Source organism: Astatotilapia calliptera, chromosome 4 (assembly GCF_964374335.1).
Source record: "Astatotilapia calliptera chromosome 4, fAstCal68.1, whole genome shotgun sequence".
NCBI classification, from domain to species: domain Eukaryota; kingdom Metazoa; phylum Chordata; class Actinopteri; order Cichliformes; family Cichlidae; genus Astatotilapia; species Astatotilapia calliptera.
The window spans coordinates 35,583,742-35,609,010 of NC_137425.1; the positions used below are offsets into that span (position 1 = coordinate 35,583,742).

The 25,269-nt window shown below is 42.8% G+C and overlaps 2 protein-coding genes across 4 annotated transcripts in view; both read left to right on the forward strand.

The window, feature by feature from the left end:
• Nucleotides 1–25,269, forward strand: part of LOC145428414 (stonustoxin subunit alpha-like) — a 152,805-nt gene that overhangs the window by 115,463 nt on the left and 12,073 nt on the right. The window contains exon 1 of one of the 2 annotated variants that reach the window (XM_080300579.1): nucleotides 24,223–24,955. The exons of the other annotated variant lie outside the window; for it this stretch is intronic. Within the exon in view, the coding sequence (XP_080156705.1) occupies nucleotides 24,744–24,955 (212 nt within the window). The 5' untranslated portion in view covers nucleotides 24,223–24,743. Of the gene's footprint in view, nucleotides 1–24,222; nucleotides 24,956–25,269 lie in introns of those variants that run through there. 2 annotated transcript variants of the gene reach the window in all.
• On the forward strand, nucleotides 1,287–15,111 carry LOC113018028 (protein NLRC3-like). Of its 2 annotated transcripts, XM_080300557.1 has the most exons (8): nucleotides 1,287–2,069; nucleotides 3,018–3,138; nucleotides 3,223–3,324; nucleotides 3,612–3,728; nucleotides 5,962–6,040; nucleotides 8,028–8,232; nucleotides 8,384–10,178; nucleotides 14,180–15,111. In XM_080300557.1, the coding sequence occupies exons 2-8, from the start codon at nucleotides 3,050–3,052 to the stop codon at nucleotides 14,487–14,489; spliced, it is 2,697 nt and encodes an 898-aa protein (XP_080156683.1). In that variant the 5' UTR covers nucleotides 1,287–2,069; nucleotides 3,018–3,049; the 3' UTR covers nucleotides 14,490–15,111. The 2 variants fall into 2 exon arrangements, with proteins under 2 accessions (XP_080156683.1, XP_080156684.1); XM_080300558.1 differs by lacking the exon at nucleotides 3,612–3,728.

The following is a 25,269-nucleotide window of genomic DNA, read 5'->3' on the forward strand; positions in this document are numbered from 1 at the left end:
CTAGAACTGGATATATTCCATAGTGTCCCCCCCTCCACATTAACAAATGGTTCAGCCCATAGCAGGACGGCTTTCTTCTTGTTTTCAGCAGCAAGTGATGCTTATGATTGTGCCAGAGCACATTTTGAACAACACCATGGGAATTTCTGATTTTACACAGGTGGGTGGATGTTACACTGTGGAAATGAAGGAAGGTGAGTGCTATTTTAAATGGTTGTAGAAAATGAAAAAACAGCAGGTGTATTGGCTGCATTTTTAGATAAATAGTTGTATCTGTTTACAAAATGTACAATTTATATTTGCATTTCAAGTTATAAACATTTACCCAACACGTCTGTGGTTTTTTTACAGTAAAAAATACTGCTAGGATTTTAGGTTCTTTGTGTGATTTCAGATCAGTAATAGTTACATTAATAGTAATAGTAATACTAATGCAGTATGTCAGTGAAAAAACAACTAAATTCAGTTGAGCTGAAAAGATACCAAACAAAGCAAGAGGAGGAAAAAATAAAATGAAACAATCTGAGGGTGAAATACAAACGTAAACTCAAAGGAGTCACAAATGTCCGGTTGTATTTCAGACCTCAGAGGGTTAATCCAACAAATCATGAAAAATGAGGTTTACATGTTTGTTCATGACAGTGCAGATTTCTGACATTTTGTGTCATTTAAGCTGCAACAATGTGACTGTTTTCTAACAAAAACAGTGAAACTTAAGTTAGACTTGTGTTTGTAAATGAAGCGCCCCATGTTGTGTAGCTTTCTGGAGTTTATACTTATTGGGCTACATATGTATTTAATATACAGGCTGTACAGTACATAACATCAAAACTCACATGTTTCATGTAACTAAAGTGTGTAATCATGTGGGTACAGACAATAATTAAGTTATAGACTATATTTATATGAAAAACGTGCATACTTACTGCATTTGAATCATTTTAACCACATGTAACCACCTGCATATGTGTTTGGGGGGAAAAGGCTTTGATTTTGCCACCCTAAGAAAATTTCTCTAGAGCCGCCCATGACCATTTCACAGGATTTGCATTTAAAGATGCAACAAGACTAAAATGGTTAGGGTCAGGAGGTCAAAGGTCAGAGCTCCTGTGGGTCTGAGGGCGGCCTCACGCTGGAGAAGGATGAAGGAGTCTGACCTGAGCCAGTGTTTGACATGAACACATCAGCACTGCTGTCAGTGAGCCTAACGACAGCCGTTAGCATCATTTCAGTGTTTCAGTCATAAAAACACTTCCTGTCACTGTGGTGGTTACAGTGTCATCATGCAGTTTGTGCTTTGACCTCCAGAGGGCGACAAATCAGCACAGACAGAGAGCTCCATTCAAACTTTGCTGCCATCAGGAATAATTCTTCAAATATAATCATCAGTGTTTGAGCAGTTATGATATCAGGGACAATCTAGACATGTGTGACAATACTGAACATGTCACATGACACACCTCAAACATCATGTGATCCACTCTCAGTCTGCACTTTCATTCATGACTTCAACAGGTTGAAATGAGCTTTGAAGAAACATTCAGTGAAATAAATCTTTCATGGATTCATGTGAGCAGCAGATGAACTTTGTACCAACAACATCTTCAATAACAGAGTCTGAATGAAGCTCAGGTGTTGATGCTGCTCCCTGATTGGACGCTTGCTTTCAGCTCTGCTCTCAGTCTTTACTGCACAGGTGAAGGTAGAAAGTGTGACTGGATCTATAGACTGGAAACAGAGAAACATGCTGAACATTTGAAGCTTTGCAGCAGAAATGTTCATGTTACAAATACAGCAGAGCTGATCTGGGATCAGTGTGTTCACACCTGCAGCTACAACAAGGTTTCATGTCTCCACACGTCAGCATGTGAACTTTACTCTGACTCAGTCTGAGCAGTCAGACGGCATATTTTTAAAGTTAACACATCAGCACACACAGAGCTGAGCCCCTCCCACCTGTGCTGAGTTTCAGGTGGAGCCCCGCCTCCTTCCAGGAAGCAGCTCACCTGTGTGTCCGTGTTTAGTGTCCAGGTGTGGAGTGGAGCTTGTTGTTGGTGTGTGAAGAAACTGTAAGTTTGCTTCGTTTCCTCCTTTAACAGTTTGTCTTTAGGAACTTTACTGTTTGTTCAGCTCGTGTTTGATTTCTTCACACAACAAACTGTGTGTGTTTGTATTTCCGGTCTCTCCATTAAAGTCAGTGTGTAATGTTTCCTGGCTAACATCAGCTGTGTGCAGCTTAGTTCAGCACAAATCTGCCGCTCCATAGTTCACGGTAACGGACTCACAGCTGGACCAACGAGGCCGAGTGTGTCCGCCACTCTGAGCTACGTTCGTGTTTGTGTACTTGTAGTTTGTACTTTGAGTTCACTCAGAGCCCACAGAGGACGCAGCGTACGTGATGACGTCACAGCCCTTTACCTCCTTTACTGTCACTGTGAGCTAGCACACAGCATGCTAACGCTAAGCTAACGCTAAGCTAACACTAAGCTAAAGCTAAGCTAACACTAAGCTAACACTAAGAGTTCTTACAGACACGAGTTAAAAAGCTGCTTTTAGTTTGTGATCAGAGTCCAGGACTGAGAGCAGCAGCAGAGCTGATGGATGATGAATTACTGGATGGAAGAAGCTTCTCATTAGCAGTGAATCAGTGTGTGTGCAGTTCTCTGCAAACTCAGCAGGAAGAATTAGTGTGAAGCTTTAACTCTGCTGATCCTCTTTGAATCCTGGATCAGCTGAAATGTTTAAAATGTTGTTCACACGTGTTGGACTGACTGAAGCTTCCAGTCACAGTGAAGCAGTGTGTGTCAGTGAATGCATCGTGTGTGCTTCAGGCTCCATCTAGTGGACTGATAGCAGAGCAGCTGATGGCAGCTTCCTCTGCCTCACACTGCTGTCTGACTGCATCCAGCTGACACTGAGATGAAGCAGGAAAGAAGCAGCTGATATTTGGACAGCACACATGATGGAAGGAGGATTTCAGCTGATGTGCACATGAATGATTTGTGTTTCCTCTGCAGGTAGAAAGTGTGTGTGAGCTGAATTGAGCAGCATGGATCAGTGTGAGGACAGAGAGGAGGGAGTCCCTCCCTCTAAAAGCACTCTGTGTGGGGAACATGAGAGCCAGACCAAAGCTCAGAGGTGAGATGACCATCTCTAACTGTCCATGACTCTTCTCCATGTCACAGCTCAGCACTCACATCACTGCTGCATCATTATTCACAGGAACCAGCCTGGACCTCGACCCAGCTCTGTGTCCTTACAGAGTGACGCGTCTAAAGATCGTCCCATTTATTTTAAATCCCAGCCTGCGTCTGCTGCAGAGAGGTGAGCTGTTAGCAACATGAACTCTTTGATGTCAGTTTATCTGATTTAAATGAACTGTTTGATGTTTCCTGGTCTCTAAACTGCATCTCAAAGGAAGTCACTGAACCTTTATTCCTTATTTCTATCAAACATGTCCAACATTTAAACTCCTGCTGCTCACAGTGGGACCATCAATAGTCCTGCACAGTGTAAATGACCCCTGGGTGGCGCTCTGTTCTTACACTGTGAAACACTACTTTGGAGTTTCCTTCTGCTCATTCTCAAAACACATTTTTCTTCTCTGACAGGATCCATGGGAGACCTGCTGGACCTGAACCTGGACCCAGCTGTGTGTCCTTAAGGAGTGACCGGTCTAAAGGTGGTCTCACTGATTTTAAAGTCCAGCCTGTGTCTGCTGCAGAGAGGTGAGCTGTTAGCAACATGAACTCTTTGATTAAACTGCTTGATGTTGTTGGATATAAACTACAAACACGTCGTTCCCTCAGTCCCATTTAAACTGTCTTTTAAAACAAGCCTTTGGTTTCTAAACAACTGAAAACCCACTTCAGCAAACAGGAAGTGATCAGAGCGTCCGTCCACTTCCTGTCAGGCCCTGCAAACATTTCATATTGAAGAAAAGTAGCTGACATCTCACATTTTTACTCCACCACATTCAACCATTTTGACATTTTACAGCATGAAACTCTTGTCACATGACTCCTGTTATGTTATAGAGTCATGTGACCACCAGGGAGGGATTTGTATGGATGAAACACATTCAAATCAATCTGATTCATCAATGGAAACATTTTTGGTGTAAATGCAGCAACACTGAAAACGCTGAAGATAAAAACACAACAGATGAAATATGAACAAATCGAGGCTTTGAATACACGTGTGTGTGTTTGAGACACAGAGATAAATGGATTGTGTGTCTGTCCTATTGCTGCGTGAGGGTTTTATTGTAGATTTTGTGCGTGTACACTTTTGACCACGAAGGTGTTGAAAGGGCGTAAAACAGTTGGAGGCACCAGAGTGAACACTAGTGCTGTCAGTAGATTAAAACATGACTAATTAATGACACAATCTTCTGTCATTAATCCTGATTAATCACAATTACTTGATCAATAGCTGCAGTTACATTTTTCCAACTTTATATTTAAGCCTGTAACAGACGTTTACACCATATAATGAAGTCAATGCAGAATAAACACAAAGAATGTTAAACGCTTCAATTCAAAGAGACTTTGAATAGTTTTCAGTCTTTAACTCAGCTTCTCTGCTGTAAATACAACTTTGTAACAAACATATATACTAAAAGCTAAGTGTGCACTAATATATAATAATATATCATCTATATTACTGCTGTTAATGAAAATGTTTAATCAGACTCATCACAGGGTTACTGTGGATTCATTTGGATTAATCACCATTAAACATCATTTTTAATGTAAACGAATCAAATTTCATTTCATGAGCAAACAGACTCGAGAGAAAAGGGCAAATTTACACACTTAACATGTTTATTGAACATGTAAACATTGATTAACCTCCTGAATGAGCCGACCCCCCCAGGGACAGTCCTGCATGCTAATGATGGGCTCTGCTCTGTACCTGCAGGATTCTGTCAGCCACAAACTCCTCAGCTGATCCTGAATCTGAGCCCATCTGTCAAACAATCATTTTCTTCACAGGTCTGTGGAGGTGGCACTGATCCTGCAGCAGTCTAACACTCTCTGTCACTCTTCTTCAAGTCTTTGACACGAGGAACCAAAACTATGTTATTAACAACACTAACAGGTCTGCAGTTTGTCCACTTGGCAGTTGTGTCATCAGTGCTTTGCATCGTTGTGATATTTTAAGCTGGAAGTGCTTCGGTGAAAAGAAAATTCCTTCTGTCACGATGTGCAGAATCCTTCATGTTGGTCGGCTGGTCCGTCTTGTTATTTTTTTAATACTCAAACTTTCCATCGGGAGGTCAGTGTGTGTTTGTCATCTTCCATATTGAGCTGATTGGTTCAGCTTCCGTCACTAACAGATGTGCTGCACATCTGCACGTGTGCAAAGGTAACTCTACTCGGACAAACTGCTCGAAGTGCGTCGATAGAAACATTTCAGGGATTTTGAGTCGTTCTGCTCTCCAGATGTGTCGTGTTAAAGGTTGTTATCATGTTAATCATGATAACAGATGAACCCCTAACCCTACATGTTAATTTTGACAGCACTGGTAACTCCTTTTTAATGGTCTTCTGTCAGATCATTGATTAGACTCGACTCCAAATACGAGACTCGGAAAACTCAAATGAAAACTCAAATCAAAGCAATGAGAAAAGGACTTCTTGTGTGTAGAATGAAAACATATGGAAGTGGTCAGGTTTCAAACACTCGTTGAATCTACTGCACAGTTACATTCAGGGACCTTTGGCCTCCTGAGAGCATTAGTTGATGGTTCATCACAGTTTTCTCAAAGTTTCCTCTGAGCTTCTGCAGCATCATCACTTCCATCACTGATGAAAGAAAGTTCATAGAAAACAGAAAATATATCTTCAGAATCTGAGAGTTTAAAACTTGACAGACTTGATTCAGATGAAGTTATTTGAGCAGAAACTCCTGGATCTTTATCCTGTGTTGATCTAATCCTTCATGGTTCCTCCACAGAGTGGAGCAGCAGAGCTCAGAGGTTCCCAGTGGTCAGTCTGCCCAGCAGCATCAAACACAGCTGGACTCCATATTTGTGGTCTGTACATGTACAACAACTACTTTATTATTAATATTAATAATAATGCATTTATTTATAGGTCCCTTTCAGAACACCAAGGACTCTGTGGACTAAATGACCAAAAGAAAACAAACTTTGAAATCAGACGGTGCAAATGTGATCACAGGGAAACGTTTTAAACATCGAGGCTTTAAACAGAAACCAAAGTGAAACAGTTTGTAGTCGAGATCAGTGGGGATGAAGCTGAATAACTGTTTCTTCAATAACTTTGAGCTCTTAAAAAAGAAAAACTAGCTGAAAGTCTGGCTGCTCTTATGAAAAGTACAGAGAAATTATGGGTCGCTCAACACTTGTGCACAATATAGGAGTTTAAATAAATCTAAAGAATAACTCAAAGTCCTACAATCATACTGAGAAAATCATCTACAGCTAACTATCCAAGTGGATTTGTTTAAGACAGCTCCATCTGCTGGTGGCCCTCTGCAGGTGCATGAAAGGGGCGTGTTTATATTGAAAGTAGTAGAGAAAGTAAACCCCACGGGAAGGAGGAGGACTCTCAGCAGCTTCCAGCTCATATTCAGACATTTGACTTCTCACTGAAAGCAGCAAGTTTGAGTGTCTGTACCTTAGTTAGAAGAGATAACATGTCAGTAGTAATTAGAGTTGATTGAGCAATGCTGTCCTTATAATGTAGTTTATGATTTTTATGGACAAGTCCAGTTTTTCTGTAGAGCCTCTCAAGTTGGTGACAGCAGCAGTGGAAGTTCACGTGTAAACCAGAGCAGCAAATCAGGTCCAAATGTGTTGTTCACAGTGAGTGGGATCATCATTGGCTGCTATGTTAACCTCCTGCAGCAGGATGTCTTTGGTCAGAGAATGGATAGATCACGAAGTCATTGTTGAGTTTAGGGAGACAGTAGACAGTTGGAGGAGGTTCAGCCAGTTGACACACAGTAGATAAAATAGCTGAAGGCAGGAGCAGACACCTGTATGACTTTCCACCTCTCACATAGATTATTGTCCCTGGGCAGCGCCACAGGGCTGGTAGATGTAAACAAAGCTGGAGGAGAGGATTTATTCATCTGAGAAAAGTCACAGAGTTGTGTCTTGATGCTCAATCATCCAGGTACGTAAATCCCAAAAAGCTTGATTCTGTTCATCTGGATGTTTTCAGTGGGAGAAACGTTTCATCATCATCAGGTGACTTCTTCAGTCTCAGCTGACTGCAGGTTTCAATCTCATAAACAGGACATTTGTATGACTGAAACCAGCCCACTGAAGGAACAATGGGCTGGGAGGTCAGTTCATTGATCATTGGTACGCATATTGTCAGGACCATTGATCAATGGTTGTTGATCAATGGTCATGAGTCCAGTTCACAGAGAGCTGGGGAATGGCTGCAATCACAGCATGTAAGATGGTGACAGTTGTACCCTTAGGCCCCTCCTCCATTCAGAGATGGTCTTTCCTTTTCACATAAATGGCCTCCTTGACTCCGCCCTCAAACCAGCGTTCACATTTACTCAGGACCTTCTTGATGTGAAGTTCTTCTGCTTCGCTGGCTGCTGTGTCTGTGGGGATGGTGTTTGTTCTGTGTTGTAGCGTCCTGATGACGCCCAGTTTGTGCTCCAGTGGATGATGAGAGTCAAACCTTAAATACTGATCTGTATGTGTAAACAGAGTGAACCTTTAAGACCAGTTGTCTGTACGATCAACTCAGTCACCTGAAACATCTCCAAGTTTCTGGCTTTGATCATCAACCTGTTGGTAGTTCAGCTCTGAACACCAGTGAAATGTTTCTCCCACTGAAATCGCTGCATTCATATGAACAGAATCAACGTTTTGGGATCGTGGAGTTGTGGACAAAGTCTCAGTTAATCAGATAAAGTCAAACCTATAATTGGTAAAGAGTTCGCGGATGATATGCCCCTTGATCGTAAAGAAGTGGATGTTGTGTGGACTAAAGTTCAGAGTGGTGGGTCATTCATAAAGTATTCTGTTCCAGCTGCTGGAGGACAACATCATCACTTTTGTGAAGAGCGAGCTGAAGAAGATCCAGAAGGCTCTGAATCCAAATAAGCCCCAGTGCTTGGAGTTTCAGAGGGAGGATGATGAGCAGAGGAGAAACAGCAGAGAGGCATTTGTGAAGATCACAGTGGACTTCCTGAGGAGAATGAAGCAGGAGGAGCTGGCTGACCGTCTGCAGAGACGTAAGAGGATTTATCTAAAGATTTAAGCTGCTGGATAAATGAGAGACTTGTGACACCAGTGTGTTCAGTCATTTCTCAGTGGGTCAGAAATTGTCATCAGCATTTTGTAAAATATGATTGTTAAAGTTGTATTTTTATTATTATTATTCAGAACTTCCAGCTGCTGTTTGTCATCGTAACCTTAAATCCACCCTGAAGAAGAAGTTCCAGTGTGTGTTTGAGGGCATCGCTAAAGCAGGAAACCCAACCCTCCTGAATCAGATCTACACAGAGCTCTACATCACAGAGGGAGGGACTGCAGAGGTCAATGATGAACATGAGGTCAGACAGATTGAAACAGCATCCAGGAAACCAGACAGACCAGAAACAACCATCAGACAAGAAGACATCTTTAAAGCCTCACCTGGAAGAGACGAACCAATCAGAACAGTGCTGACAAAGGGAGTGGCTGGCATTGGGAAAACAGTCTTAACACAGAAACACAGCCTGGACTGGGCTGAAGACAAAGCCAACCAGGACATCCAGTTCATATTTCCATTCACTTTCAGAGAGCTGAATGTGCTGAAAGAGGAAAAGTTCAGCTTGGTGGGACTTGTTCATCACTTCTTTACTGAAACCAAAGAAGCAGGAATCTGCAGCTTTGAAGACTTCCAGGTTGTGTTCATCTTTGATGGTCTGGATGAGTGTCGACTTCCTCTGGACTTCCACAAAACTACAATCCTAACTGACCCTAGAAAGTCCACCTCAGTGGATGTGCTGCTGATAAACCTCATCAGGGGGAAACTGCTTCCCTCTGCTCGCCTCTGGATAACCACACGACCTGCAGCAGCCAATCAGATCCCTCCTGACTGTGTTGGCATGGTGACAGAGGTCAGAGGGTTCACTGACCCACAGAAGGAGGAGTACTTCAGGAAGAGGTTCAGAGATGAGGAGCAGGCCAGCAGCATCATCTCCCACATCAAGACATCACGAAGCCTCCACATCATGTGTCACATCCCAGTCTTCTGCTGGATCACTGCTACAGTTCTGGAGGATGTGCTGGAAACCAGAGAGGGAGGACAGCTGCCCAAGACCCTGACTGAGATGTACATCCACTTCCTGGTGGTTCAGGCCAAAGTGAAGAAGGTCAAGTATGATGGAGGAGCTGAGACAGATCCACACTGGAGTCCAGAGAGCAGGAAGATGATGGAGTCTCTGGGAAAACTGGCTTTTGATCAGCTGCAGAAAGGAAACCTGATCTTCTATGAATCAGACCTGACAGAGTGTGGCATCGATATCAGAGCAGCCTCAGTGTACTCAGGAGTGTTCACACAGATCTTTAAAGAGGAGAGAAAACTGTACCAGAAGAAGGTGTTCTTCTTTGTTCATCTGAGTGTTCAGGAGTTTCTGGCTGCTCTTCATGTCCATCTGACCTTCAGCAACTCTGGAAAAAATCTTCTTGAACAGAAACAAATAACCTCCAAGAGTTTTAGCTTTTTAAACCAAAAAGAATCTTTTCACCAGAGTGCTGTGAACAAGGCCTTACAGAGTCCAAATGGACACCTGGACTTGTTCCTCCGTTTTCTCCTGGGTCTTTCACTGCAGACCAATCAGACTCTCCTACGAGGTCTGCTGACACAGACAGGAAGTAGCTCACAGACCAATCAGGAAACAGTCCAGTACATCAAGAAGAAGCTCAGTGAGAATCTGTCTGCAGAGAAAAGCATCAATCTGATCCACTGTCTGAATGAACTGGATGATCGTTCTCTAGTGGAGGAGATCCAACAATACAGGACTTCAGGAAGTCTCTCCACAGGTAAACTGTCTCCTGCTCAGTGCTCAGCTCTGACCTTCATGTTACTGTCATCAGAAGAAGATCTGGATGAGTTTGACTTTAAGAAATATTCTGCTTCAGAGGAGGCTCTTCTGAGGCTGCTGCCAGTGGTCAAAGCCTCCAATAAAGCTCTGTAAGTAAACATGAACTCATTGCTTAAAATCTTATAATCGATAAAAATCTTAAAACCATGGGAAATAAATCAGAAATGCTGAGTTCAAAGAACAGTTAAAAAACATAAAAATAGTGAATTAAATGATTATCATTCACTCAGTAAATATTTTTTCAGTCCAGCAGGCCGTGTCAGTATTTCTGACACATTTTTGTCTATATCTCTTATCAAAGTACAATCCAGGCCCAGCCAATAAGAACATGAGCTCTGATCCTTCAGCCCCTCTGACAGGTTTATTATCGTCAGCTTGTTCACGTCTCCAAATCCAGCAGTTTGTTTTTTATCTCATTTTCAGTGCACACTCTCCCTTTTTTTATTATAAATCTCTGCTGTGACTGTCCTGTTTTCATCCAGGATGGAGGGAAAACTTCGGCTTCCATCCATCCATCCATCTTCATCCGCTTTATCTGAGGCCGGGTCGCGGGGGCAGCAGCCTAAGCAAAGAGGCCCAGACCTCCCTCTCCCCAGCCACCTCCTCCAGCTTATCCGGGGGAATACTAAGGCGTTCCCAGGCCAGCCGCGAGATATAATCTCTCCAGCGTGTCCTGGGTCTGCCCCGGGGCCTCCTCCTGGTGGGACATGCCTGGAACACCTCACCCAGGAGGCGCCCAGGGGGTATCCTTGTCAGATGCCCGAACCACCTCAGCTGGCTCCTTTCGATGTGGAGCAGCAGCGGCTCTACTCTGTGCCCCTCCCGGATGGCCGAACTTCCCACCCTATCTCTAAGGGAGAGGCCAGCCACCCTTCGGAGGAAGCTCATTTCTGCCGCTTGTATCCGCGATCTCGTTCTTTCGGTCACTACCCACAGCTCGTGGCCATAGGTGAGGGTAGGGACGTAGATCGACCGGTAAATTGAGAGCTTCGCTTTTACACTCAGCTCCCTCTTCACCACGACGGACCGGTGCAGCGTCCGCATTACTGCAGCTGCAGCCCCAATCCGTCTGTCGATCTCCGGCTCCCTTCTCCCATCACTCGCGAACAAGACCCCGAGATACTTGAACTCCTCCACTTGGGGCAGGAACTCATCCCTGACCCAGAGTGGGCACTCCACCCTTTTCCGGCTGAGAACCATGGCCTCAGATTTGGAGGTGCTGATCCTCATTCCCGCTGCTTCACACTCGGCTGCAAACCGTTCCAGTGCGAGCTGGAGGCCCTCACCCGATGAAGCCAACAGAACCACATCATCCGCAAAAATCAGAGATGAGATTCTGAGGCCACCAAAGCGAAAGCCCTCCGCCACTTGGCTGCGCCTAGAAATCCTGCCCATAAAAATTATGAACAGAACCGGAGACAAAGGGCAGCCCTGGCGGAGCCCATCACCCACCGGGAACGAGTCCGACTTATTGCCGGCAATGCGAACCAAGCTCTTGCAACGGTTGTATAGGGATCGAATGGCCCGTAGCAATGGGCCAGACACCCCATACTCCCGCAACACCTCCCACAGGACACCCCGAGGGACATGGTCGAATGCCTTCTCCAAGTCCACAAAACACATGTAGACTGGTTGGGCAAACTCCCATGCACCCTCAAGTATCCTCGAGAGGATAAAGAGCTGGTCCAGTGTTCCGCGACCAGGACGAAAACCGCATTGTTCCTCCTGTATCCGAGGTTCGACTAGCGGACGAACTCTCCTTTCCAGCACCCTGGCATAGACTTTCCCAGGGAGGCTGAGGAGTGTGATACCCCTGTAGTTGGAACACACCCTCCGGTCCCCCTTCTTAAAGATGGGGACCGGACCTGTCGGCTGCCTCCGGAGTCCCACAGGCTAACCAAGCCCGATAGGACTCCTTCTTCAGCCTGGTGGCTCCCTTCACCTCTGGTGTCCACCATTTGGTTCGGGGATTACCACCACGGCAGGTACCAACCACCTTGCGGCCGCAGCTCAATGCAGCAGCTTTGGCAATGGAGACGCTGAACATGGTCCATTCGGACTCAATGTCCCCAGTCTCCCTCGGAATGCTGTTGAAGCTCTGCCGGAGGTGTGCGTTGAAGATCTCGCGGACTGGGGCCTCTGCTAGACATTCCCAGCACTCCCTCACTACGCGTTTAGGTGCACCAGGTCTGTCCAGCGTCCTCCCCCGCCACCTGATCCAACTCACCACCAGGTGGTGATCAGTTGACAGCTCAGCCCCTCTCTTTACCCGAGTGTCCAGAACATATGGTCGCAGGTCTGGTGATACGATTACAAAATCGATCATCGACCTACGGCCTAGAGCGTCCTGGTGCCACGTGCACTTATGGACACTCTTATGTTCGAACAGGGTGTTCATTATGGCCAAACTGTGATTAGCACAGAAGTCCAATAACAAAGCACCGCTCGGGTTCAGATCAGGGAGGCCGTTCCTCCCAATCACGCCCCTCCAGGTCTCGCTGTCGTTACCCACGTGAGCATTGAAGTCTCCCAGCAGGACAACAGAGTCTCCAGGTGGAGCACCTTCCAGCACCCCCCCCCCCAGGGACTCTAGGAACTCTGAACTGCCACTCGGCGCATAAGCGCAGATGACAGTCAGGACCCGTTCCCCAACCCTAAGGCGCAGGGAACAAGCCCTCTCGTCCACCGGGAAAATCCCCAACGTACCGGCAGCAAGCCGAGGGGATATTAGAATACCCACCCAGCCCGCCGCCTCTCACCAGGGGCAACTCCAGACTGAGACAGAGTCCAGCCCCTCTCCAGGAGACTGGTTCCAGAGCCCAAGCCATGCGTAGAGGTGAGCCCGACTATATCTAGCCGGTACCTCTCAACCTCACGCACTAACTCAGGCTCCTTCCCCACCAGAGAGGTGACATTCCATGTCCCTATTGCCAGTCTTGGCAGCTGGGGGTCAGTCCACCAGGGCCTCCGCTCCTGGCCGCCACCCGGCACACAATGCACCCGACCCCTATGGCGCCTCCTGCGGGTGGTGGGCCTGCGGGAGGATGGGCCCATGTCTCCTCTTCGGGCTGTGCCCGGCCGGGCCCCATGGACTAAGGCCCGGCCACCAGACGCTCGCCCTCGGGCACCCTCCCCGGGCCTGGCTCCAGGGGGGGGCCCTGGTAACCCTATCCCGGGGAGGGTAAACTGTTCTCTCGATATCCTTTTCATAAGGGTCTTCTGAATCGCTCTTTGTCTGGTCCCTCACCCAGGACCAATTTGCCATGGGAGACCCTACCAGGGGGCAAAAGCCCCCAGACAACATAGCCCCTGGGATCCCTGGGACACACAAACCCCTCCACCACGATAAGGTAGCGATTCAAGGAGGAGAACTTGGGCTTCATAATTGAAATTGCCACTCAGGTCCTGTTTCTTGACAGTATTCATATCTAACTGTAAGGCTTCCATAACCAGTGTTCCCACAGAATTACAGTGGGTTCTCTCTGGGTCCTCTACAGTTTCTTCCCACTGTCCACAGACATGCAGTTAGATTACCTGGTGATCTAAACTTCATGCAGGTGTGTGTGTGAGAATGGTTGTCTTTCCCTCTGTGGGCTTAGTGGAAGAGACTGGATGGATCTCTGCTTTGTCTTTGATATATCCTGACAGCAAACATTCTCCATGAAGTCTGCATTTCAGCTCATCTCCTTTATACACACCTTTAACAGGAGGAGTTTTATACAGCTAGTGTTTAAAATCCAGTGTTACTCACAGTTAAATAGCATAACAATTACTGAATTAGTAAGATTTTCTAAAATAATTGTTTTAGTTAATATTGTATGATAGTGTACACAGAATTATTAGCTCAGTAGGTAGAGTGGTCGCCCCATGATCATAAGGTCAGGGGTCGAATCCACCGAACAGCTACCTTGATGGTACCCCTGAGCAAGGTACCATCAAGGTACCAATCGTGTGCACTGGACTGGTAGCACTCATAGTGTCATAGGTTGTTTTTTTTTTTGTTTTTTTTTAAAAGGTTTAACATATAAACAAATTTCATTTGATCACATATATTTTTTGTTTTGTTTTGTTTTTTCCCTTTCTCTCCCAGACTGAGCAGCTGTAACATCTCAGAGGAAGGCTGTGAAAATTTGTTGTCAGTGGTCAGCTCCCAGTCCTGTAGTCTGAGAGAGCTGGACCTGAGTACCAACAGCCTGAAAGCTTCAGCAGTAAAGCTTCTGTCTGCTGCAGTGGAGAGTCCACACGCCAAACTGAATATTCTGAGGTCAGATCAATTTGTATTCTGTTTAGTTCTGTTTGTTTATATGTTTGATGTTTGGTTTTGTTTATATCAACTAACAAAAATAATCAATAATTTAACCAGTAAAGGTAAACTTTATCCAGTTATCCTTGTTCCATAGCATTTTTATTCATTTATAAGTTAAAGTGAACTTATACTAACCTGCTCAGCACAAGACAATAAGCTATTGCACCCTGATTACACTTTAACAACAATCTTTATTCATGTTTTTATCTTCAGACTTAACATCTGTGAACTCTCAGAGGAAAACTGTGAAGCTCTGTCCTCAGTTCTCAGCTCGCAGTCCTCTAGTCTGACAGAGCTGGACCTGAGTATCAGAAAGCTACAGGATTCAGGAGTGAAGCTTCTGTCTGCTGGACTACAACGTTTAAACTGTAAACTGAATACTCTGAGGTCAGATCAGAAAACAGTTTGTTGTTAGAATTATTCAATTATTTAAGTTCATACATATGATGTTGTTTCTTAGTATGTTTATGTTTCCTCTAAAAATAGAAAGTCAAGATTTAATGTTGTGAAATGTATTAACAAACTCAACATGAGTATTTGTTGTATGACTGTCTTTTATTTTTCAGACTGAGTGGCTGTAACCTGTCAGAGAGAAGCTGTGAAGCTCTGTCCTCAGTCCTCAGCTCCCAGTCCTCCAGTCTGAGAGAGCTGGACCTGAGTAACTCTGACCTGCAGGATTCAGGAGTGAAGCTTCTGTCTGCTGGACTAAAGAGTTCACAGTGTGCAGTGGAAACTCTCAGGTCAGGATTCAAACTTTTCCACAGATGATCATTTGAAATGTGACTTATATTATTGTATAAACAGGTAACCTTTATACAGCTGTCAAGTGAACTTTTATTTACATTTGAGTGGATAATTGGACTCTGAATTACTTTCAAAAGTAATTGGCGATTACCGATTGGTTTGCTGTTTGTTTTTTATTCACAGTACTTACTTAATTTTAAAGGCTGATTTCTCAAAATGAGATGTTTATCTTTTCTTCTACAACACTTGGAGCCACCAAATCTTCTTGCTTCATTTATTCATTACAGTTTGATTTAAAGAATATTAGACTCGTAACATAATAAATACATTTATTTCACTTCTTCTTGAGAGAAAGAAAGGGATGACTGGGTGAGCTCCAGTGGTCCATCCCAGCAGAGAGAGCAGCACACTGGGCTGCAAATGATCACAGTAGTAATAGCCATAGTTTGATAAAACAGGCATTCTTACCCTGTAGATAATACAGGGTTCTGGTGCCGATGTGGGGGAGGGGAGTCGCCCGGTACTAACTACATACTACTAACTACCTCATCCAGATGTCTTCCCTACTAAACCTGATAAGAAGTAACTGCAGTAGCCTTATAGGTCAAATCAGTTTCACCTGTTAAAGGTAGCTCCACTATTAATGGTGTCACTTGTTATTTCTGGGATGAGTTTAGTAGCCTGAACAGCTGCTCAAAGGAAAGGTTATTTTCATTATTATTATTTAATTATTAAGTCCGGGGGAACCTGCAAGAGCTGTTTGCACAAAGAATAATACTCAGACTTTTAGGTTTTATCGTTTTACACAAGGTTTAAAAATGAATGTCCACAATTGAATTGCAGAAATTGTTATTGAGCTAATACTGATGTAGTTGTTATCTTTAGTAAGGAGAGGTTGGAGGAAGGATGAGCACAGTCAGGCCTAAAGATGCTCTTAATAATAATAATGGATTGCATTTATATAGTGCTTTTCGAGACCCTCAAAGACCCTTTATAATCCCACCATTCATTCAGTCTCACATTCACACACTGGTGGAGGTAAGCTACAGTTGTAGCCACAGTTGCCTTGGGACAGACTGAGCACCATCGGCCCCACTGGCCAACACCAGTAGGCAGTAGGTGAAGTGTCTTGTGTTCCAAGAACACAACGACCAAGACAGAGAGATCCTACTGGCAACCTTCTGGTTACAAGATGAGCTTCCCAACCCCCAGAACCGCGGCCTTATCCTCCAGTTCTGTGTTGATGATAATCACATAATAGGAGAGCAGCTGGGCATCCAGTGGAAGTGTGATGGAAATCAAAATCCTGAATTGGATTCGGTGCGGTTGCGTTACTATTTTTCAACAACCAATCTTATATCAGCTGCATGGAAGTAGCTATAAGTAATCTGGGCGCTACAGCTTTAACCCTTTAAGACTTACCATAGAACCAAGTCCGCCACAGCTTATATTATATTTTTACATGCTGTGGAGCCATTTTTGGGAGCATTTCAAGTTGCTCTACATCAATACAACCATTACAGCCTAAATTTTAATAATATGCATGCATTAAGTGCATAGTAATTACATAAATTGCAAAAAGTGCAATAAACTAAAAAAAAATTGAAAATCGTTTTTGTTTTTTAACATATATTTCTAGTTAGAGAAATTTAAGAGGCTTATCCCTCAAAACTGTAAATACAAAAAAGATGCACAAAATAGTTTTCCACCACATGAAATTTATTTTGAGTGTCTTCATAGTTTTATTTTTGAAATACACTAATTTCTATACACTGCAGGAAAAACGAAAATAAATATTATAGTGCAAATTTGCAAAAAAGCAGCATATGCATCAAAATAAACTATTTCCAGCAGTGCAATATGAGTCCTAAGCATCCCAGAAACAACACAGAAAGTCAGAAAGTCAAACATAACTTTAAAAAACACTAGTATAGGGTTATGAGGCCATGATGGTAAAAAATACATTTCTGCAAAAATGACATCACTTCCGGTTTTGGGCAGGTCATGGCGGATATGCGATAGTTCACGCTGATGTCAATTCCAAAGTAGGAAGTGTTACAAACAGCTGATCGGATCGGCAAAGCGTGTTTCTGGAATATTATGTTACGCAAAACAGAGTGTGCCCACTCTGACCGGCTTTAAAGGGTTAAGCAGCTGCATGCACTCCCGCGGACAGCGATCACTTTCTGGCAGACGATCACTTTTTGGCACAACACCTGGAGCTAAGGGGGCAAAACAATCGCATGAGTGCTGCTGTTTGGCTGAGGAAGAATAAAGTATTCATGGTAAGCCAATCACATGACCACTTCAAGATTACAAAGCAACAAGGTGACATATACCAGTTTTTAAATTGTGTTGATAGGTCACATAAAACCAGAGTCATGATAAACAATATATACGCAGCGTTTTTTTCCTCAATAGTTTCGTCACTTTTACTGTCTAAGGACAGCACAGCAAGCACTCTCTGCTTATGAGCAAAAAAAACCCAAATCATCCCTTTCCTGTTGGTGGAAAAATGAACCATGTCGACCAATCAAAAAAATGATATAGCAACATGACATTTGGTTGTTTAGGAAGAGGGGGAAGTTTTAGGAGTGACGGTGTGAGATGTGAGAGATTTGTGACGTTTAGCGTATTTGGAGTGTGTGCATAGTATGTTGTGTTGTGTAGTTAGTGTGTAGGGGAAAAAACAACAAAAAAAGTTCGTGTGTAGTGTAGTGGATAGTTTTATGTTGTCTGTCAGAACAATGAGGCAATTGCTGAATGTTAAGTGCCCTGAGGCGACTGTTGTGATTTGGCACTATATAAATAGAGTTGAATTGAATGGAATTGTTACAGGTGCTGCCACAAAACCAGCAAATGCAGATTACAGTGTAAACGGTGTCTCCAGGTAGAAACAGCAGTGATACACCTGCTGCTGTCAGACCTGCAGGTATCAGGCTGTGATGTTCTCCTTTATGGTGGACAGAAATTATTTTTTTGGAGTGGCACAAATAATTTGTGGCATCTTATTTAATGCAGAACAGCTGATTGTTCTGTAAATAGTTTGAAATAGTTATTTTTAAAAAATCAAGGTAAATTGTTACAAATAACAAAATGGTTGTTTGCAAACCTTGTGTATAGGATTTTAAGGGTGTTCGTCTTGTAACCGGAAGGTTGCCGGTTCGAGCCCCGGCTCGGACAGTCTCGGTCATTGTGTCTTTGGGCAAGACACTTCACCTAGCGCCTACTGGTGATGGCCAGAGGGGCCGATGGTGCGATATGGCAGCCTCGCTTCTGTCAGTCTGCCCCAGGGCAGCTGTGGCTACAACTGTAGTTGCCTCCACCAGTGTGTGAATGTGAGAGTGAATGAATAGTGGCATTGTAAAGCACTTTAAGGCCCGAAAAGCGCTATATAAATGCAATCCATTATTATTATTATTATTATTATTATTATTATTATTAAAATATTATTAAAATATTAAAATTATTAGATTTCAAGTTAATGATTTATTAAACATGTTTGTGGTTGTAACAGTAAAAAATATAACTTTTTCTACTCATATTGTTTTTTGTCTGATTTTAGGTCAATTGTGTTAATACAGTATGTCAAAATGAAAACATAACTGTAAATTCAGACACGTGAGGTTGTGCTGAAAAGAATGATACCAAACAGGCAAAGTAAATAGTTTTTAAAGGTGGAATATAGAGGTCAAATCAAAAGTAGTTAAAAATGGCCAATTATACCCTGGACCCCAGAGGGTTGAACATTTTTTTTAAAGTAACGCAATAGTTACTTTTCAAGTAATTAATTACTTTTAGTAACTGACTTACAATATTTTAACTCTAAGTAACTACGTAGAGTTAACTATAGTTAGTAGTATAGTTACTAGAGATGGCACGATACCACTTTTTTATGTCCGATACCGATATCATAAATTTGGATATCTGCCGATACCGATATGAATCCGATATAGTGTTTTTTAATCAACAAAACTGTTTTTTTAAATATCTTGCTGCATTTTGTATAAGTTCATACTAAAGTTTAAAACAACAACTACACTAAAGCTATTCTGTTATACCTGTATGCAAAAAAAAAATATTTCATAGTTCAGCAATACTGATCAATCTAATAAACTTAGACCTACACCATCCTCCCTATTCTGGTATTTTAAAGAGTACTTAGCGTAAATATTAAGCAACCTAACTAATAGGGTTCCAACTCCCAGCAACAACAAAAATAAATAAATAAAAAATAGGGAACCACCCCTCACGCTCCACCTCATGATGCTTAATCGACGTAATCAACCTTAATTTGATGCAGTGTGAAAAAAAATGCACAGAAATCAATTATTTTTCAAGAAATATTAAATAGATTCAACATCTTTCTTCAACAAAATTGCAGACTGCACAGATGGTACCTTCCCAAAGGAAAAAGTACTATAGCTTACTAGGGTATATATATTAGACTTAATAGTCACTATATACAGTAATTGACTGCTATTCCTTTTACATCAAATTAAAACTTTGGGTGTCAGATAATTATTTATTAAAAGCTAGACATTTTAAATGAGAATAAGAAAGAAAAGTGTGTCTTTGTGCCCCCTTTTCCCTGTTAATGCCCTATCGGCCCCCCTGACTAAACTTTGCTAGATCCGCCCCTGCACAGTTACCAGCGTCAGCTACATAGAAAAAGATCCTCGAGTAGAAAGTAATATTAAATAAATTGTAACAACAGCTGATCAAGCTTAAACGTGCTGCTGTTGTTCAGCCGCTGGTTTCCTCTTTCTGGTGCAAAGTGGGCCAAAAACAAACAAGAGAGACGGACTCGCGACAGAAAAGCCGATCAGCTGATCATTAAGCAGTTTCATGATTGAAGTAGCAGCAAGAAGAGGCAGTCGTTTGTTAAGCTTAACGCAGGAATGCTTTACAAACATTCAGAGATGGACTTACACACTTGCTTTACTTCTCTCGGGATAACTTTGTCGGAGATGAAATGCCGGGTTGCTAGCGAAGCTCCAAATGTTATCCAGACCACCGACAGGTCCCGCATGCCACAGCCGCTCTATCACGTGATGCATACTGCTCCGACGTGCTAACGTTCTGAGGTGAGTTACGGCGTGTTGCAAGTTTTGTGAGGTGCTTTCGTGATATTTAATGGATCGGATTACATTTTTTATTTTTCTCCGATATCCGATCCAGTAATTTAGGTCAGTATCGGACCGATACCGATACGTAATATCGGATCGGTCCATCTCTAATAGTTACTAGTTACTTCTTGGTAACTACTAACTATAATTACTTGTTCAAAGTCACTTGCCCAACACTGATCCCAAACCATCTCCACTGGGTTTAGGTCAGGTGACTGTATCCTCACTACAGACCGAATAAATCACCTGAATTTGGAAGTCTGCCTCCGTGTTCTTTAACCGGAGCACACCCACCGTACCTGGCCACTCTAAATCAGCTAAACTCCTGGAGACAACACTTTGTCCATTTTATTTAGACACAGCGGCACCTCTGAAGCAAAGTGTTGTCCATTCTTCAAATTTCTATCCCTGGATAAATGAAAATACTCAAAATTTCAAGAGATATTCTGTCAAGTTAGAACGTTTATGGAAGGCTTCCAAGCTTGAGGTTCATCGAGTACATCTCAAGGAATCAATATCCTCACTTAACAACATGATAAAAAAGCTGGAACTGAATAGTTTTCAAATCTAATGGCTTCAGAAAAGAACCAAAGTATTGTTTGATACAATTATGAAAATTGTCTCTCCTGATATTCCTCGTGTACCAGTCTATACTAAATCTGATTGTAATGAATCATTGAACGAACGTGGAAAAAACAGTTGCAGAACAACTTAACGACTTTCTGGAGAAAAACAGTGTTCTGGACATTTTCCAGTCTGGTTTCTGTAAACTGTCCTCCACTGAGATGGCTTAACTTAAAGTGTGTGGTGACATTCTGATGGCAGCAGACTCTGGAGAGTGCACTGAGTTGGATGTCTCCTCTGCTTTTGATACTGTTGATCACAGCATCATGATAAATAGGCTGAAGGACTTGTTCAGGATTACTGGTGTTGCTTTAAAATGGTTTGTCGTATCTACTGTATCTGAGAGATCTTTGACTGTCTGTATGAATCATGTGTTGTCTGAAACATCCGTTCTGCCTTCTGGGGTACCTCAAGGATCTGTTTTAGGCCCGATTCTCTTTTTGGTTTATATACGTCCTCTAGGCCACAGGTGACAAACGCCAGGCCTCGAGGGCTGGTGTCCTGCAGTTTTTAGATGTTTCCTTGATCCATCACATCTGATTTAAATGGTTAAATTCCTCCTCAACACGTCCTGAGGTTCTCCAGAGGCCTGGTAATGAATTTGATTCAGGTGTGCTGACCCAGGGTTAGACCTAAAACCTGCAGGACACCGGCCCTCGAGGCCTGGAGTTCCCCACCCCTGCTCTAGGCCAAATTATCAGATATTACAATAATATTTCTTATCATCTCTACGCTGATGACATTCAGACATTAAGTTATACTGTTCTTTCAAAGATTCTCAGTTTGATACATTTTCTTGTTTAAATAATTGTCTTTCAGGAATCAAATAATTGTGAAACTTCAACTTTCTCCAGTTTAATACGGATAAAACAGAAACTTTGATCATTGCTCCTGATCACATGTCTTCAGAAATTAGGCAGCAGATCAGTTTTTAGGTCCTTCCATTAAATCGAGTCTCAGAAACTTAGGTGTTATTTTCGACAGTTCAATGTTGCTTGAGAAACTCTCTAAACAACTGTTTCAAAACTGTTTTTATCATCCAAGAAACATTTCTAAACTCAGACTGGTGTCAAAGGCAGAACTTGAGATGATTCTTCATGCTTTTATCTCTACTCACTTGGAGTATTGTAATGGTCTTTTTACTTGTCTCAACAAATCAGCTCTGGAGCTTCACACTGTACAGAATGCTGCGGCGAGACTTTTAACTGGCACAAACAAGAGGTCACACATTACTCCAGTTTTGGCTTCTCTTCATTGGTTGCCACTAAATTTTAGGGTTCATTTTAACATTATACTCATAACTTTTAGAGCTGTACATGGTGAAGCTCCTCAGTGCATCTCTGACCTGTTGAAACCTCATGCTTCATACCGAGCACTTAGGTCTTTAGGTCAGAGGTCACTATTGGTCCCACAGACTCGGTTCAACACACGTGGGGATCGAGCTTTTCAGGCACCGAGGCTGTGGAACTCCCTGCTGTTATCTTTATGCTGTCTAGACTCCACTGACTCTTTGAAAAAGCAGATGAAGACATTTCTATACAAACGAGATTATGTGCTATATAAATATATTCTACTTACTTACTTGAATAATAGTTCATTTATGAATATTTTTTTATTAAAATATTTATTTTCTTTACTTTATCACCCAATTAAATTATAATTCTGTAAATAAGGGTGATAGTGTGGCCTGTGTAGGTTGTCTTCAGGTTCTCTGCTTCCTCCCACAGTCCAAAAACATGCATGCTGGGTTAACTGGAGTGATTGTGAGCATAAATGCATAAGTGTTTACCTGGCTACATCACCATGGTTACTGATGCTGAACCTATAACCTGGTCTGGATCAGGTTATATTCAGAGTGTGTGTTTTAAAATTGACTGAAGTGCCTCGTTTTCACTGAGCCTTTCATTTACAGAAAGCTTTAAGTGTGATATAGATTCAGTCATATCTGACTAATGTCAGTGAGTGAGGCCGAGCTGTAAAGTCACATTTCTGCTAATTAGCACACCAGCTAACTAGCACACCGGCTATCTAGCAAACCAGCTAAGTAGCAGACCAGCTAACTAGCGAACCGGCTAACTAGCACACTGGCTAACTAGTACACCAGCCGACTAGCGAACCGGCTAACTAGCATACCAGCTAACTAGCACACCAGCTGACTAGCGAACCGGCTAAATAGCACACCGGCTAACTAGCACACCAGCTAACTAGCAGACCAGCTAACTGCAGCCACAGGCTGAAGGACGATTAAATGTAGTGGAGATATCAGGGATTACACTGGTGTGTCCGATTCACTCTTTAGCACTCCAGTCACTCTGGTGTGTCAGCCAGAGCACCACTGAAGGCCCAGCGTGTGGAATAAGGAGCTTAAGGTTTGGTTTGAGGCACTTTATTCTTTCACTGATTGATTCTTGTGGCTGTGATCACGTGTGTGGTTTCTTACAAAAAGGAAGTACACAATACAAATACATGACAAATAAGATGAATAGATAAGATACATATCCAGTTATATGCATACGTCAGTATAGCTAACATAACCATATATAAGGTCAAAGATCACAGTACTATAATGCAGTAATGTTAAACACAAAGGTGTATATCTACATAAATCTATCCTATCAGTGATCAGAGTACTGTAGTATACTTCTACTACTTACACTATACAAACTAAACTGCATTAGTGTGACTTTAAGTTACCATCAGTACAGACGAACTGATGGTAGTTGGACAAAATAAAGGCTTTGCAATTATTGTGAAGGGCTTCCGGTTAAAGTAAGATCAGCTGATTACCTCATAACAAATTGTTTGCTATAGAATGCAGCTCCCAGTCTTCATTAATATCATGTACTATAACTCCCAGGTCTACAGAGAGACCAACAGCTGGTGCACGTTGTAACGCTGTGGCTGTCGTAGTCTCTCCTTTTTCTACAGCTCATTTGTTCTTCTTGTGATGGTGCGTCTTGAGGCTCATACATGCGGTCATTTGTTGATCCTAAGAACGTTCCTCAGACCGACTTCTTCAACAACACTAATTGGCCTGAAGTTTGTAGCTACTCACTTCACTGTGGCGTCTGTTAGCTTGTCTTTCTTTGGTTTATCTTGACTCCTCCCACTAGCTGAATCTACGTAGTCTGCCCAAGCCTCCCACCTCTGTTTGTTTGGGTGGTTTGTTTGCTGCCATCAACAGCGTGTAATGCATTTAAATGATACTTCAGACTTGAAGTACTCCGACGATAAAAAACTCAACTTTGCTTAAAAATAACTTTAGTTGTATCAACACTGCCCTCTGGAATAATTAGACTTTGGTGACAAACTGATGTGATCTCCATGTTTCCTTTGTTGGACTGTGGGCGAGTGTCAGAACTGAATGTACTGAGTAACATGTGGAGTTTAAATATGTGTCAGTTCCAGTTTTAGAGCTCTAAAGTGCAGCTATCATGTTAGGAATATGTTAGGAATAGACAGGAACACTGAGCACACTGAGGTCAAATCTTTATTTATCCAGTTCATCTGTAGGCTGAGCTCAGTCCATCCATTTAGTGAAATGATGTTTAAAGGTCTCCTTGTTCTGTGAGCGTGCACAGATCCTGAAGCAGAAAGCCTGGGTTAACAGAGAAATGATCATCACTGTGATGATGCTCACCATCTCTGACTGGGATTTGAGGTTTTGTCAAAGCAGCAAAGAAAGCCTGGCTATGTTGGACTGGGTGTGGAAGCAGCTCCCAGTTTGAGTTCAGGAGACAGACACCCTCTCTACTTTGACGATCAGCTTCAAACTTTCCTTTTTGATAAAACTTATAGTTAGAGCTGGATCAGGTGACCCTGAACCATCACTTAGTTATGCTGCTATAGAGATGGATAACAGATGGATTGTTGTTTTGTGTGTCTGCAGTCTGTCAGGCTGTCTGATCACAGAGGAAGGCTGTACTTCTCTGGCCTCAGCTCTGACCTCCAACCCCTCCCATCTGAGAGAGCTGGACCTGAGCTACAATCATCCAGGTCTCTCAGGAATGAAGCTTCTGTCGGCTGGACTGAAGGATCCAGGCTGGAGACTGGACACTCTCAGGTATGGAGAGAATGTCTGATATAGGAGGAAGAGCTGGAATCATTTCCTGTGTCTTTCACTCACTTCCTGTTTGTTTCCTGCAGATGAGACATGAACAATCACACATGCAGGAATATTTTCAGGGACAGACACACTAGTCTAGCTGGATAGTACATGGATATTTATGTAGGGGGTCTTCAAGGAGTCTGTTTGCAGGAACATTAATGATAACTAATAAGTCATGTTGAGAGTTTCATTAAAAGTAGACTTACAGTTAGGTAATATTTGGACAGAGACAACATTTTGTAACTTTAGATACAAGTATCAGCCATGTG